This window comes from Antechinus flavipes, chromosome 4 (genome assembly GCF_016432865.1).
Source record: "Antechinus flavipes isolate AdamAnt ecotype Samford, QLD, Australia chromosome 4, AdamAnt_v2, whole genome shotgun sequence".
NCBI classification, from domain to species: Eukaryota; Metazoa; Chordata; class Mammalia; order Dasyuromorphia; family Dasyuridae; genus Antechinus; species Antechinus flavipes.
The window spans coordinates 38,687,063-38,702,769 of NC_067401.1; the positions used below are offsets into that span (position 1 = coordinate 38,687,063).

General features: G+C 36.8%; 1 protein-coding gene across 2 annotated transcripts in view; it reads left to right on the forward strand.

Moving 5' to 3' along the window:
* Nucleotides 1-1,620: 1,620 nt before the first annotated feature.
* Nucleotides 1,621-15,707, forward strand: part of THEM5 (thioesterase superfamily member 5) — a 25,237-nt gene continuing 11,150 nt past the window's right edge. Inside the window, exons 1-3 of one of the 2 annotated variants that reach the window (XM_051992601.1) lie at nt 1,621-1,965; nt 7,569-7,770; nt 14,064-14,202. In XM_051992601.1, coding sequence (XP_051848561.1) covers nt 1,816-1,965; nt 7,569-7,770; nt 14,064-14,202 — 491 coding nt within the window. In that variant the 5' untranslated portion in view covers nt 1,621-1,815. Of the gene's footprint in view, nt 1,966-5,368; nt 5,698-7,568; nt 7,771-14,063; nt 14,203-15,707 lie in introns of those variants that run through there. The other variant, XM_051992600.1, reaches the window with a different exon arrangement.

The following is a 15,707-nucleotide window of genomic DNA, read 5'->3' on the forward strand; positions in this document are numbered from 1 at the left end:
GACTCATAGCTTCTAGCTGATCTAATATCTTTAGTAGTCTTCAAAGATCTTGCCAGATATATTGAGATCACCCAGAAAAATAAATGGCTCCGGGTGGTTCAAATCACCCATCCAACACCCAGAGTGTTGAGAAACATATGGTTCAGTTTGCTTATCCCCCTTATCTGCTCCTTCTACTCATAGGCAAAGGACCATAGACAATATAAAAATAATTCAAAACTGATGTTCAACTTATAGAATTGATTATTAGATGATAACTTTGGACCTATGAACCATGGCATGGGACTTGAGGTTTAGAACAGAGTGAAAATCCTGACAGTCATTGCTTTTTAATCTTATGTCCTCTTCTTAGCAGGGACCTCACTAAAGTTCATCCTCGTGGAATAGTGATGTAGGCAAGGGAAGGCTAGACACAAAAAGAAACTCTTTCTCATTCTGTTTGTCATTTTGTTTCCTCTCTTGTAAAAATCATCCTCTATTTTTCCACAGTTTAAGTTTCTAGGTTGAGGAATATGTCCTATCCTCCCTGACCTTTATAATCAGTAGTCTAATTTGGTCACTCTTCTTCTCTCCAACCCTCTATTTTATGAGGCGTGGGGGAAGAATAAAGAGAATGGAATGAAGACATTATATGACAATTTATTTTTTAAAATTAAATAGCTATTTATTTCCTTAACTACAAAGGAAATGCTTAAAGCACAAAAAATTCATAAACATGCTTCGAGAATTAAAATATTCAACAACAACACATTAATTACTATTATATTATCCCAGAATGTTGATATGTAAACATCAAAACATGAAACATTTTGTAGGCCTATTAAAATATTATTTTGCTTTGAACTCATCTTTGTTTTGTCTAAACTTCTTCAAATTTTCTGGTGAGGTGGGACTTAGGTTTCTCCATTATTTCAGTCTCTATCCACTTATAAGTTAATGAATAAATGTGAGCCAGATGAACATCTATAATTTTTTTTAATTTATGGAGTAAAACATAGTGCTATAAAAAAGATGATTGTACATGAAACTGCAAACCTACTATACATAACTTGCTATTCCTTTTAAATATTAAACAAAATTATCATATAAATTTTTTTTCTTTCCTTTCCTAATCTGCAAAGCTTTGCGCTAGATTCTGGGGATATGAACCAAAACATAAAGTGTTCCTGCCCTCAAGAAGCTTATCTCTTACTGGCCAAGGGGTAGCCACATAAGTATACACTTGTTTTTGTTTTTGTGTACTAGGCTAATTCTAGAACTGATGGAATTTTATTTCAGTCCAAAGCAGTACAAAAGCCTGTGAGAAGCATTCAGGTTAGCAAACTAGTTCTTGATTCCATTTAAGGGAAAATTAGCCTAGAGAGCAATCCCTTGCTGGTAACTGATATGATGAAAGAAAACTTGAGAAATGTAATTGTTCCAACTTTCCCTGGGATGTTCCTAGAACTTTTCCAGAACTCTGAAAAATGGGGCGAGGAGCAAGCTTATCCCCTCTAGAAAAAATTGCTGCATCATTTGAGGATTGTTTCCAAAAGGCATTGGAATAATGTACATCAGGGAGAGTCCCTGGGTTGCAATCCTATTCGTTGTGTCAAGCAAGACTGTGCACGCTCTCCTGATGAAATCCATGTTCTCTGCGGTAGAAACTTCTGTCTCACTGCTGAGGGCTTTTGGCAGGAGTTTCATTTGGCCAAGGAAACGATTATATTAGCAACCCCAGCTGATAAAAACTCCGAGTGTCTTTCTCTCTGGAGCCTCTTGGCTGAAGGTCTTCCAGAATACAAGTCGGCAAACAGACACACCTGCATCAGGACTATGATGAGAGGAAGCTTCTGGCTAACGCGCCGCTTTGGAGCCTGCCAGAGCCTTCTTGGATCCCCCAGCCTCAGACCTCAGAGTATCCCTCACAGACCCAGTCCCAGCCTAATTCCAGGAACAAGCTTCAGTTCATCCACCGACACTTTGGTGAGTACTGGACACTTTTTTGCAAAGCTCCCCCTAAATACATGGGCATCTCAGAGTAGGGTCGATACCCCGAGAATCCACTCACCCTTGGATTTTCCCACAAGTTATAATCAAGAGGCAATGTGATACAATGCCAAGAATACTAACTAAATCAAGAGAGATAGAATCACAGCCCAAATATTTATCGGCTATTTAACTATGGGCAAATTATTCCTTCTTTCTCAGCCTTAGTTTCTTCATCTGTAAATTAAAGAATATGGCCCAATTCCAGTTCTAAATCTATGATTTTTAATGAATGATATCAAAGTGGAGATAGCCAACAGGCAGGTTGGCTTCTTTGAGGGATTGGGGGAAGAAATATCTACTTAGGAGTCATTTGCTTAGGAATGATACTTGGTTACAAAGGATAAATGAATATTCCAAAGGGGATATTTGCAAAGAGTGAACAGAATTAAGAGAATGCAATTTTTTCCCCTTAAATCAAGCTGAAATCTGTCTCTCTGGGGCTGTCATCCATTCTTGCTAATTCTGCCATCTAGGGACAAACAAAACAAATATAAGTATACCTGTTGGGGTCAATGGGTGAACTTAAGACATCACAATCTAAGTACTCACCACCTTTCCCTGAACTAATTTTTTTCTCCTTTTCCTCCTCATGCTAGGAATCATTATAATTGGCACTTAACATAATTGGCTGCCCCATCTATTTCAGACATTACCTATGCTACATTCCAACACCAACACTGTGGTAGAAAAAAAATGTAGCTAGGAAAATAACACAGAAAATAGTTATGTCCACAGTTACATCATACTGGACCCATGAAATACTATTCCAACAACCTCCTATTTTTTTCTTTCCTTACTTAAATCCAACCATTTCCTCTGATCCCAGTCCAATCTCATCCTTAACCCCATGTCCACAATGGCTTATTAGCCCTTGACAGACAATATTCTTTCCAAAGTATTCATTCTACTCAATTTCTGTCACCTTCCTCATAGTGCAAGACTTCCTTGTCTAGGCTGACATTAGTATTTAGCACAAAATATTCGAATCCTCAAAAGTCAACACTGTTATGTAAAGCAGCTAGAGAAATCCTTAAAAATCTGGTCCTGTTTCTCATTCCAAAAGGCATCGAGGGATCAAATCCAGATAGTTCCTTTCTGTACTTCTATTCATGATAATGCATAAGAGAAGGCTTTGAGAATCCTTGCTACAATGGCAAACTCTTCACAAATCTTTGGTCACAGTCACTGAATCCCAAAAACATGTTCAGTTCCTGATAATCCTTTAGAAGGAGTTGAATTAACAAGTCCTTCTACTTTCTCAGTTTCAGTACTCACTTCCTATTCATATACATCTGAAGCTGAAAGAACCTTTTAGACAATGGATAAGAATAGGATTAAAGTGAGTTAAGTGAGGAGGAAAAGAAGAAGGGATTGTTAGAATAATACTGCATGGATCCAAAGAAATGACTTTCTCAGCCTCATACATCTACTAAAATTTTATTCAGACCTTCCTAACTCCAAGCCTGATTATCCTCTGCCCAACCTAGCTTCCAGGATGGTGGTACCATTAAAAATATATATAAAGGTTGGGGGAAGGACATGTTTAAGAGGAAACAAAATGACTTCTCTTTAAGCCATGTTGAATGTAATATTCTGGAAAGACATCCAAGAAGGGAATAGCAGCAAGCAATTGACTGGCTCCATGGAGAGCTACCTGACAAAAATCCAAGAAAATTGACACTTGTAAATTGATAATTTTAGACTCATAGCTTCTAGCTGATCTAATATCTTTAGTAGTCTTCAAAGATCTTGCCAGATATATTGAGATCACCCAGAAAAATAAATGGCTCCGGGTGGTTCAAATCACCCATCCAACACCCAGAGTGTTGAGAAACATATGGTTCAGTTTGCTTATCCCCCTTATCTGCTCCTTCTACTCATAGGCAAAGGACCATAGACAATATAAAAATAATTCAAAACTGATGTTCAACTTATAGAATTGATTATTAGATGATAACTTTGGACCTATGAACCATGGCATGGGACTTGAGGTTTAGAACAGAGTGAAAATCCTGACAGTCATTGCTTTTTAATCTTATGTCCTCTTCTTAGCAGGGACCTCACTAAAGTTCATCCTCGTGGAATAGTGATGTAGGCAAGGGAAGGCTAGACACAAAAAGAAACTCTTTCTCATTCTGTTTGTCATTTTGTTTCCTCTCTTGTAAAAATCATCCTCTATTTTTCCACAGTTTAAGTTTCTAGGTTGAGGAATATGTCCTATCCTCCCTGACCTTTATAATCAGTAGTCTAATTTGGTCACTCTTCTTCTCTCCCAACCCTCTATTTTATGAGGCGTGGGGGAAGAATAAAGAGAATGGAATGAAGACATTATATGACAATTTATTTTTTAAAATTAAATAGCTATTTATTTCCTTAACTACAAAGGAAATGCTTAAAGCACAAAAAATTCATAAACATGCTTCGAGAATTAAAATATTCAACAACAACACATTAATTACTATTATATTATCCCAGAATGTTGATATGTAAACATCAAAACATGAAACATTTTGTAGGCCTATTAAAATATTATTTTGCTTTGAACTCATCTTTGTTTTGTCTAAACTTCTTCAAATTTTCTGGTGAGGTGGGACTTAGGTTTCTCCATTATTTCAGTCTCTATCCACTTATAAGTTAATGAATAAATGTGAGCCAGATGAACATCTATAATTTTTTTTAATTTATGGAGTAAAACATAGTGCTATAAAAAAGATGATTGTACATGAAACTGCAAACCTACTATACATAACTTGCTATTCCTTTTAAATATTAAACAAAATTATCATATAAATTTTTTTTCTTTCCTTTCCTAATCTGCAAAGCTTTGCGCTAGATTCTGGGGATATGAACCAAAACATAAAGTGTTCCTGCCCTCAAGAAGCTTATCTCTTACTGGCCAAGGGGTAGCCACATAAGTATACACTTGTTTTTGTTTTTGTGTACTAGGCTAATTCTAGAACTGATGGAATTTTATTTCAGTCCAAAGCAGTACAAAAGCCTGTGAGAAGCATTCAGGTTAGCAAACTAGTTCTTGATTCCATTTAAGGGAAAATTAGCCTAGAGAGCAATCCCTTGCTGGTAACTGATATGATGAAAGAAAACTTGAGAAATGTAATTGTTCCAACTTTCCCTGGGATGTTCCTAGAACTTTTCCAGAACTCTGAAAAATGGGGCGAGGAGCAAGCTTATCCCCTCTAGAAAAAATTGCTGCATCATTTGAGGATTGTTTCCAAAAGGCATTGGAATAATGTACATCAGGGAGAGTCCCTGGGTTGCAATCCTATTCGTTGTGTCAAGCAAGACTGTGCACGCTCTCCTGATGAAATCCATGTTCTCTGCGGTAGAAACTTCTGTCTCACTGCTGAGGGCTTTTGGCAGGAGTTTCATTTGGCCAAGGAAACGATTATATTAGCAACCCCAGCTGATAAAAACTCCGAGTGTCTTTCTCTCTGGAGCCTCTTGGCTGAAGGTCTTCCAGAATACAAGTCGGCAAACAGACACACCTGCATCAGGACTATGATGAGAGGAAGCTTCTGGCTAACGCGCCGCTTTGGAGCCTGCCAGAGCCTTCTTGGATCCCCCAGCCTCAGACCTCAGAGTATCCCTCACAGACCCAGTCCCAGCCTAATTCCAGGAACAAGCTTCAGTTCATCCACCGACACTTTGGTGAGTACTGGACACTTTTTTGCAAAGCTCCCCCTAAATACATGGGCATCTCAGAGTAGGGTCGATACCCCGAGAATCCACTCACCCTTGGATTTTCCCACAAGTTATAATCAAGAGGCAATGTGATACAATGCCAAGAATACTAACTAAATCAAGAGAGATAGAATCACAGCCCAAATATTTATCGGCTATTTAACTATGGGCAAATTATTCCTTCTTTCTCAGCCTTAGTTTCTTCATCTGTAAATTAAAGAATATGGCCCAATTCCAGTTCTAAATCTATGATTTTTAATGAATGATTATTGACTGACTGATAGCTCCCCCAAGGCTCAACTCAAGGGCTATCTTTCCTGATTCCCCTAGGATATTAGCACTTCTGTGTAACATATGAAAATCATTTCTATATAAACTGTATTGATTTACCTCTGCTCTGTACCAGTTAAATCCTCTCTGCAGAATAAAAACTCCTTGAGGACTGTCTCACTTTTGTATTTATATCCCTATTTAGTGACTGGCACATAGTAGGCATTTAATAGACTTCCTCAAAAATAAATAAAAGCTTCTTGATCAATTGTGCCAATAGATAAAAACTGAGCCTGTGAATAAATAGTATAGTGCTAAGAATATTGGACTAGTGCAGTGGTTCTCAAACTTTTCTTCTCAGTATCTTCATGTAGTTAAAAAAAAAAAACTATCGAGGATCTGTTCAAAGAGCTTTGGTTCACATGGGTTATATTTATAGCTATTCACTATATTAGAAATAAAAAATAATTTTGAATTTGTAGACCCTCTGAAAGGGTTTCAGAGACCCCAACAATTCTTTGGATTATACTTTGAGGACCACTGGACTAGGGTCTAGCATTGTCTCTGCAGCTGGCCCAATGTATGACTTGGGACACCATTTCCTCCATCTGTAATAGGAGGAGGCTGACCTAGACAATAATAAGGAGCTAACATTTTTATAGCATTTTTAGGGTTACAGAATACTCATTTGATTCTCTCACACACATTTGATCCTATGAAGTAGGGACTAATATTATTCTTATTTTATAATTGAGGAAACTGAGGCTGGGAAAGGTTGAAATTTGCCCAGGATCACAAAGTTACTTAGTATTTGAAGCTGTATTTGAACTTAGCTTTTCTTGATCCCAGACTAGAACTCTAGTTGTTCTAACATTCTCTAGTAAGTGAAAAGAAAGCTGGCAGTTAAGAGGACTTGAATTTATTCCAAAGTAAGAATTCTGATTTTTCTATTTTTCATGATCCTTGATATGAGAAGGTCATGCTTTTGTTATTGACCCCAACTATTATCTGGTCAGAAATATGAAAAAAAAACAGGCATATGACCAAGCTTTCTCCCTCAGGGGATACATACATGGTTAGATATGTACACACTGTCCCAGACCCCTGACTTTGAATCCATTTTTCAGAGGAAGCTCTCATTTCAAAGGGAGTTACTGTACCTCCCAGGAAGAGATATTCAGTGATAAGTGGCCAGCCAGAACCAAGCAGGGAGAGTTCCCCTGAAGCTGAAATAGCAATAACCCTTAAAAAAAAAATAGGGGTTTATTGACTTCATTTCTCCCTGTCCTGACAAAGCTAACTGCTTTTTCCCCCAAAGGGCCCTTTACCCAAATACTATACCTCGAGTCAGTGCTATAATAACAATTATGTAGAGATAAGTTCATTGCCTTTGTTTCTAGATCTAAAGCTATGATTGTATAAATTATATAGATTTCTGGTACTTTTCTGAGAGCAGAGGACAAGTGGCCAAAGCATCTGGAAATTGATTCTTCAAAGTGACCCCTAGCTCCACGCAAATGATTGGTCTTCTCCCAGGTCATGCTATTCTGAAACTTGGTTCTTTCTAGGTTTCCAGGTTCTGCCAAAAATTTACAGACCTGAAGGATTATGCCCTTCCCAATGCCAGCTGGAGCCCTGAAATGATGCGCTTGTACAAGGAGTTTCTAGAAAAGACAAAGGATGGGGAATGGATCAAACTTCCTTCCTTCAAGAGCAATAGTGACCACATCAGAGGTCTGAAGCTCCCCAGTGGATTTATAACTGCTTCAGGTAAGTCCTTCATGTCTCCTTCCAACATACATACACACGTTATTTAAAGCTTTTTATTTTCAAAATACATGCAAAGACAGTTTTCAACATTTACCCTTGAAAAATCTTGTGTTCCAAATTTTTCTCCATCCTCCCTATCTCCCCCCTCCCTTAGATAGCAGAGTGAACCATTATAAGTTAAATATCACACACACCATTATTGGAATAATGAACTATGATGCCCCAGAGAGTTATTATAGAGGTGATCTCAGTCACTCTCCCATTCCCAATTCCCTGCCTCCCTCCAAAACTATACTTAGTGTGTGTAAAACTGTGTGTAAAACCATACTTAGAGTGTAAGAAACTGCCTGTTTTAAAAAGCCCTTTGGAAAAGACAAAAACGATCTCACTTCCAAGACTGAAAAAACATTTTCTTTCAATTGGAAGTCCTGCTCCCACATGATGATGAGAATGAGGATGATGATAACTATGACAAATATAGTGCTTTAAAATCTATAAAATATTTTGTGTATATAATCTTGTTTAATCCTTCCCACAAACTTTAGGAGATAGATGTTCTTATTACCCTCATTTTTACAGATGAGGAAACTGAGGCTGGTATGGGTAAATGACTTACCCTTCAAACTCAGGTCTTCCTGACTCCTGGTCCAGTATACCAACTATCTGATCATTTGTTCCAAAGCAAATCACTAACTATCTGGCCCTCGGTTTCCCCCTCTATAAGATGAGGATACTCATATTTGCTGTATTGGACAAGTCTCTTCCCCTACCCTCCACTTTTCTCCTCTTTAAAATAAAGGGATTGGACTGGACAATGCCTAAAAAGCAGCAAGGTTGCACAGTAGATAGAATACCAGGCCTGGAGGCAAGAAGATTTGTGTTCATGAGTTCAAATCTGGCCTGAGAACCTTCCTAACTAGCTGTGTGATCTTGGGAAAGTCACTTCACTCTGTTTGCCTCAGTTTCCTCAGCTGTAAAAATAAGCTAGAGAAGCAAGTGGCAAATCACTCATGTATCTCTGCCAAGAAAATCCCCAGTGGGGTCACAAAGAGTTGGACTGAACAACTGAACAACTGAAAAACAATTAAACAACCAACAACCAAAGTACTTACCACCTCAGAGTTACCATCAGGACAGCACTTTGTAAACTTTAAAGCAATCTGCAAAATGTGACCTGTATTTAGGTTAAAGAGTCTACTTTTCACTTAACCTAAGTTCTTTATATTGCAGCTCTGGGCTGGAGAGAGGAAGTAAGTTTTTCAAAGGTCCCAGGCACCAGACATAGAAGAAACGCCATATTTTCTTTCCTCTCAAAAACTCAAACAGTCCCTCCTTAGCCTTCAGGCAGGCATGTCTTTGCAAGAACTGCTCCTTTCCCTCAGTATAAGCAAGGGACCATTTCTGTTCCTAAACGTCATCAAATCCTTATCCAATTTTTTCTCTCTCATCACTCTACATGAAATTCTCCTGCTTAGAACCAGAAGAACACTGTACACAGGAACAGCAACAGGATCAACCATGATAGACTTCTCAACAGTGCAATGATCCAAGGCAATCTAAGGGATTCATGATGAAAAATACTGCCCGCATTCAGAGATATAGCTCTGGATACAATTCAATGCATACTACTTTCCTTTTTTTTCTCATTTTTTTTTGTTCCAATTTTTCTTTCACATCATGATTACTCACAACATGAATATACAAGTATAACCTAAATCAGATTGTTTACTGTCTTGGGTTGGGGAGGAAAGGAAGAAGAAAAAATTAGGAGCTCAAAAAAGCCTTACAAAGATGAATATCAAAAACTATATTTACATGTAATTGAAAAAATACTATTAATACTACTATTAAAGCTGCTCTCTTTAGGTCACATTATGCTACTTAGTGGACTGCTTATGTTTACATGTTTAGGGGGTAGAAAAGAGCATCTACTGTGTGCTAAGCTAAATGCTTTACAAACATTATTTCATTTGATTCTCACAACAACCTTGTAAAATATACTATTACTATCCCCGTTTATAGTTAATGAAACCAGGCCTGTAAATCACATAATTAATAAAAGTTCAACTGGATTTGAATTTAGATCTCCTGAGTCCAGGCTCTATCCACTGTAGCACCTAGCTATCCCTGCGGTAATCCTCCTGAGATTAATGGTTTGTATTGGTATTGATATCTTATGACAAGTAAAGAGGCATCATGACATAGTAGAATAGATATTGAACTTGAAGTCAGGATTTGGATACAAATCCCACTCTGGATATTTATTAGCTGTCAAAACCTGGACTGACAAAACAGCTTACAAAAGCTGGACAAAATCTGGATTTGATTATTCAATCCACAAGCATTTATCAAGAACCGACTAAGTACCAGGTTCTAAATGCTAGGAATACAATACCTAAAATTTAAAAAATTCTGACCTTACAGAGTTTTATTTTAGCAGGGAAAAAAACCCAATATGTATACATGAAAATGCACAAAATAACTGTGAACTAATTTGGAGTGCATTCATGGCTGGGATGAGGAGGTTCAAGAAAGGCTCCAAATTGAGCTGAGTCTTGAAGTGAATATTTTATGAAGCAAAGGGGAAAGAGGGAGAGAGTATGTTCCAAGACAGCCAGTACAAAAACACAGAGATAAGAAATGGAGTTTTATGCATAAAGAATAATAAAGCCAATATAACTGGGCCGTGGTGTTCAAGAAGAGGAATAATGTGTTACAAGGCTGGAAAGATAGGCTGGGAAGGGCTTTAAAAGTAAATCAAAAGAGTTTATATCTGATGCTACAGACAATAAGGAGACGCTAAAATGTACTAAGTAAGGGAGTGTCAGGGTCAAGCTAAACTTAGAGAAAATCACTTCAGCAACTGTGGGAACAGATTTTAAAAGACAGAAATCTGAGGCAAGGAGCTATTAAGATAGCTGTAATCAGGCCTGTTAGTTAGAATGAAGAAAGTGATCTAGAATGGTGAGGATCTGAGCTAGAGTAGTGAGGTCTTGAGCTAGAATGACAAGTCTGATCTAGAGTAGTGAGGGCCCGATCTAGAATGACAAGGCCTTGATCTACAATGACGAGAATGCATAGAGATGATTAGTTTCAGGACTATGAATCAAGAAAAGAATAACTAGAAAAGAGTGTTTTGGAGTAAATGCTAGACAGAGGTTAGAGAATAATGGATTCCAAGAAATAGTGCTTTCTAGATTTAGACTAGAAAAGTCTACTTTCTGGAAGAAGAAGGTGCTTTCTAGAAAATGGTACATTTTAGAAAACTGCTTTCTAGGCTGAGAATCTAGAAAAGAGTGTCTAGAAAAGAATGCTTTCTAGAAGGACAGCCTAGGAAAAAAAAGTACATTCTAGAAAAGAGTGCTTTCTCAACTGACTGTCTAGTAAAGAGTACTTTCTATATTGAGAGTGTTTTCTAGGCTGAGTGCTTTTGCTTTCTAGAAAAAGGTACTTTCTAGACAGTCTAGAAAACTAGAAAAGAGTCATTCTAGATAAGAGCATATTTTGTGAGAGTGCTTTCTAGGCTGACAATCTAGAAAAGAGTGCTTTCTAGAAAAGGGTGCTATACTAAGTCTAGAAAGTAGTGCTTTCGTCCTTTTTGTAGTAGCAAGAAAGTGAAAAACTGAATGGATATCCATCAGTTGGGGAATGATTGAATAAATTATGGCATATGGATGCAAGGGAATATTATTGTTCTATAAGAAATGATCAGTGGCTGATTTCAGAAAAACCTGGAGAAACTTATATGAACTGATGCTGAGCAAAATGAATAAAATCAAGAGAACATTGTTCACAAACAAGATTATATGATAATCAATTCTGATGGATGTGACTCTTTTTAAAAATGAGATAATTCAAGCCACTTATAATAAAGTTGTGATGAAGAAAGCCATCTCCACCCAGAGAGAGGACTATGGGAACTGAGTGTAGATCACAACACTTTTCACCTTTTTGTTGTTGTTTGCATGCTTGTTTTTTTTCTCTCATTTTTTTGTTCTTGATCTGATTGTTCTTGCGCAATGATAAGTGTGTAAATATGTTTAGAAGAACTACATGTTTAACCTATATTGAGTTATTTATTGTTGGAAGAGGTGGGGAGAAAAATTGAAACACAAGTTTTGTAAGGAGAATGTTGAAAACTCTTTTTGCACAGATTTTGAAAAATAAAAAACTTTTATTATTTTTAAAAGAAAAAGAAAACAGTATTTTCTAGATTGAGAATCTAGAAAAGAGTGTATTCCAGGAAACAGTGCTTTCTAGAATGAAAAGTGCCTTTCCTAGAAAGGTATGCTTTTGAGGTGGAGTCTAGAAAAGACTGAATTTTTATCTGAAGAAACAGAAGTGAGGAGAAAGCATGTTCCAGGCTTACATAACAATCTGTAAGCAGGTGACAGAATTTTGTTCCCTTGCCTTAGGTCTGTCTTAGGTTTAGAACATAAAACCTAAAGGAGAGTACTGTAAAATCAGTTTGAAAAGGTAGACCAGAACTAGATTGCAAACAGCTTTTAAATGCTCAATACTTAAATCTAGCTCTTTTAAACCCAATATTCTCTCCTCCAATCTAAAGCAAAGATCAGGCTACTAAAAATGTGTCAATATTGGGACATGGAAACCCTAATCAAAAGATGAATTGTGATTGAGATATTGATATGATTAGATTCTTCTTTAATTCTTTACAATTGTTAGATATTTTGCTTCTGTGAAATCTGTAATCAGTAATGAGTCCTTAGTCATTGAAAATGATCAAGTATAGTCTAGGCAACTACTTGTGCAAAGATTTTCTACAAAGAAATGTGTCATGTAAAAACTATATATGCCTTATAAAAATAGTTGGACCAAATGGCTCCTAACTATCCTTTTTCAAAACTGAAAATATATTATTTTATTAATTTAATATCAAACTTAAAAAAAAAAAAGAAAAAAGAAGAGTGCACTTTCTAGTGGGGTTCTGATCTAGGATGATAAGGGTTTGATCTAATATTAGTGAGAAGAGGTTGAACATAAAAGCAAGATTCGACAATTGATTGAATGTGTGGGTTGAAGGAGAATAAGGAGTTGAACTTAACCTCTTTTTTGCCTCAGACTCCCTTCCTTGCATTTGTCTATTAAGTGGTAGATCAATTTCTAGTCACTGGTGAAATCATAGATTCTTTAAATATTTGCAGATGACAAATGAGCAAATCAAGGCGCAGGGAGATTAATTAAACCTCTTGCTCCATATCACACAAGTGGCCAAGTTATTAAACCTAGATTATTAGAATTAGAAAGGATTTTCCAATCCTCTAATTTTGCAAACAAAATGGTCTTTTTGTAATTTCTCAAGGTCACAAAGCAATGGAATGTCAAACTGTGGGCTAGAACCTGGGTTTCCTGAATCTAGTCCAACACACCCATCTCTACTTGAACCCAGTTCTTTCTGGCTCCAAGTTGGGAATATCTTCCACTAACCAATGCATTTAGTAGTTCCTCAGTAAATATTTATTAGATTGAATAATTCATTCATCTCTTCTGAGTTATGTGTGTTTATAAATCTTTCAAGGTTTCTTTCCTTATAAGTATTTCATTTGCACCCATCAGATTGAGACTTTTGGGTGTTGAGCATCAGTTTCTCCTAACAAACCAGAGGTCCTATGGGCAGTGGACATTTCCTGTGCCCCAATTAATCTTCTTTCCAAAATAAGAAGAGATCATGGTATAATATTGGCAAGTGTATCAGTTTTAAAAGTACAAGGACCTATATTCAACTCTTAGCTGTCACTTGCATAATCTTGGGTATTTTACTTAACTTCTCTATATTATATGACTTCTAAATTCTTCTCCAGCCTTCAATTCTATTACCCAATGAGCTTATCAAGGTCACAGACTATGTTTCTCCTACCTACCTGGGGGTTCCCAGGGTGAAGATCAAGTATTTTTCAAATTTTCCCTCAATATTCTATGTATAGAGTAGAGGTTCTTAAACTTTCTCATGCTTCATAGATATCTCTTGTAATCTGATGAAATTTGTGGATCCATTCTCAGAATCATTTTTTAAATTTGTAATTGCAAAAAATTCTGAATTTCAGTTAGAGATTAATAAAAATGAATATGTAATTTGTTTTCCATGCAAGTTTATACATCCTTTTGAGAAAAAAGGTATTGTGGACCCCAAGTTAAGAGCCCCTGATATAGAATATCACTCCACATAATAAACTCAACATGAAAAACTGAATGCCATCCCTCTCTCCTGCCCTCACAGAAATATCTTTTTTTTTTCTTTTCCTTGTGTCCCTTTCACATTTCTTCTCTCCCAGACAAAGAAGACTACCGCATTTTTACCAGATGCATTGAAAAGGAGGGACAAGGCTATGAGTACGTCATTTTTTTCCACCCGTCCAAGAAGAAGTCAATCTGTCTGTTCCAGCCAGGTCCCTACCTGGAAGGTGCTCCAGGGTAAGCAGATGAGTGGAAAGAGTAAGTTCACACCATCCTCAGATGTTTTTGAAGACAGGCTGGCTCAGCGGAGACAAAAGAGGTACTCCTCAGAATTAAGGTGTCAAGGAGTCAGTCAACATTCATTCAGCAAACATTAGTGACCCTATTTTGTACAAATTACTAGTCTAGATACCATGGCTTTAGCTCATAAGTAGAAAGCTGAGCTTAGAATCAGGAAGTCCTGAATCCAAATTCAGTCTCACATATTTACTATCTATAGGTCCTGAGCAAGTCACTTAATTTCTGTTTGCCTCCATTTCCTCAATTGTAAAATGGGAATAATAATAGCACCAATTTCTCAAGGTTGTTGTGAGGATCAAATGATATTATTACCATTAGATGCTAGATGACATTATCTCATGTAATTGCTTCCTTTTTACTTAATGCTCCAAACAAATTGGATTATCCAACTCACGCTGCCTTCTCCATGGATCCATCCCTGATTACCCCAATTGAAAATTAATTCCTATTACCAAATTTCAGAGCACTTTGTACTACCCTTAGATACTTCTTCATAGACTATAAGATTCTTAAAGGCAGAAATTCAATCTCATTTATTTCTATAAATTTCCTAACCCTTAATCCCTGCACATCCTGACTGCTTAATAAATGTTTATTGGAGAGAATTCAGTCAGCTTGGTCCAACTTCATTCATCTCTGAAGATGAATGGCCACTAGAAGAGAAAGTAAGAAACAAGGCTTTATTCAACAAATTATTATCTACTACAGGCAAAACATTATGTTAGATACTGGAAGACAAACAAGGATAAAGATGGAAATAGCTTCCACCAGTGCCAATTGGATCCTTCTCTGTAACTTATTCCATCTTAGACAGTTGCCAAAGCAGTGGTTTACAAACCTATTGAACCCCAAGGGTTCAATAATAACAGCTCGAGGAACTGGTGCTAAAAATTCTTTAATGACTCTTTAAAGAGTAAATATTGATCCAGTTATGTTACAAATATATTTTTCCTCAGTGACAAACACATATGTGCTTCAAGCATTATTAATTGGGTTCTGCCACAATTCAAAACCATCACAATTGTATCATCGTTGTAATTACCATAAGCCCTTAATGAATAAATCCCAAAGAATATTATGAATAATAAATTAAATTTTATGGACATTCACAAAATGTTTTGTTGTTGTTGTCTAAAGAATTCAAGAAGCAGATAGGTAATGCCATAGTGCACAGAGCACTAGGCTTGGAATCAAGAAGGATCATCTTCCCGAGTTCAATCCTAGTGCAATCCTAGACAAGTGATTTAAACCATTTTTGCCTCAATTTCTTCATCTATCAAATGAGCTGGAAAGGGAAATGACAAACTATTGATTGTAGTGTCTCTGCCAGGAAAACCCCAGTGGGGTCACAAAGAGTTTGATATGATTAAAAGAACTAAATCAGAACAACAAAAGGAATAAGGAAAAATAAGAAAGATGTTGGGAAACATTGGCCTAGAGCA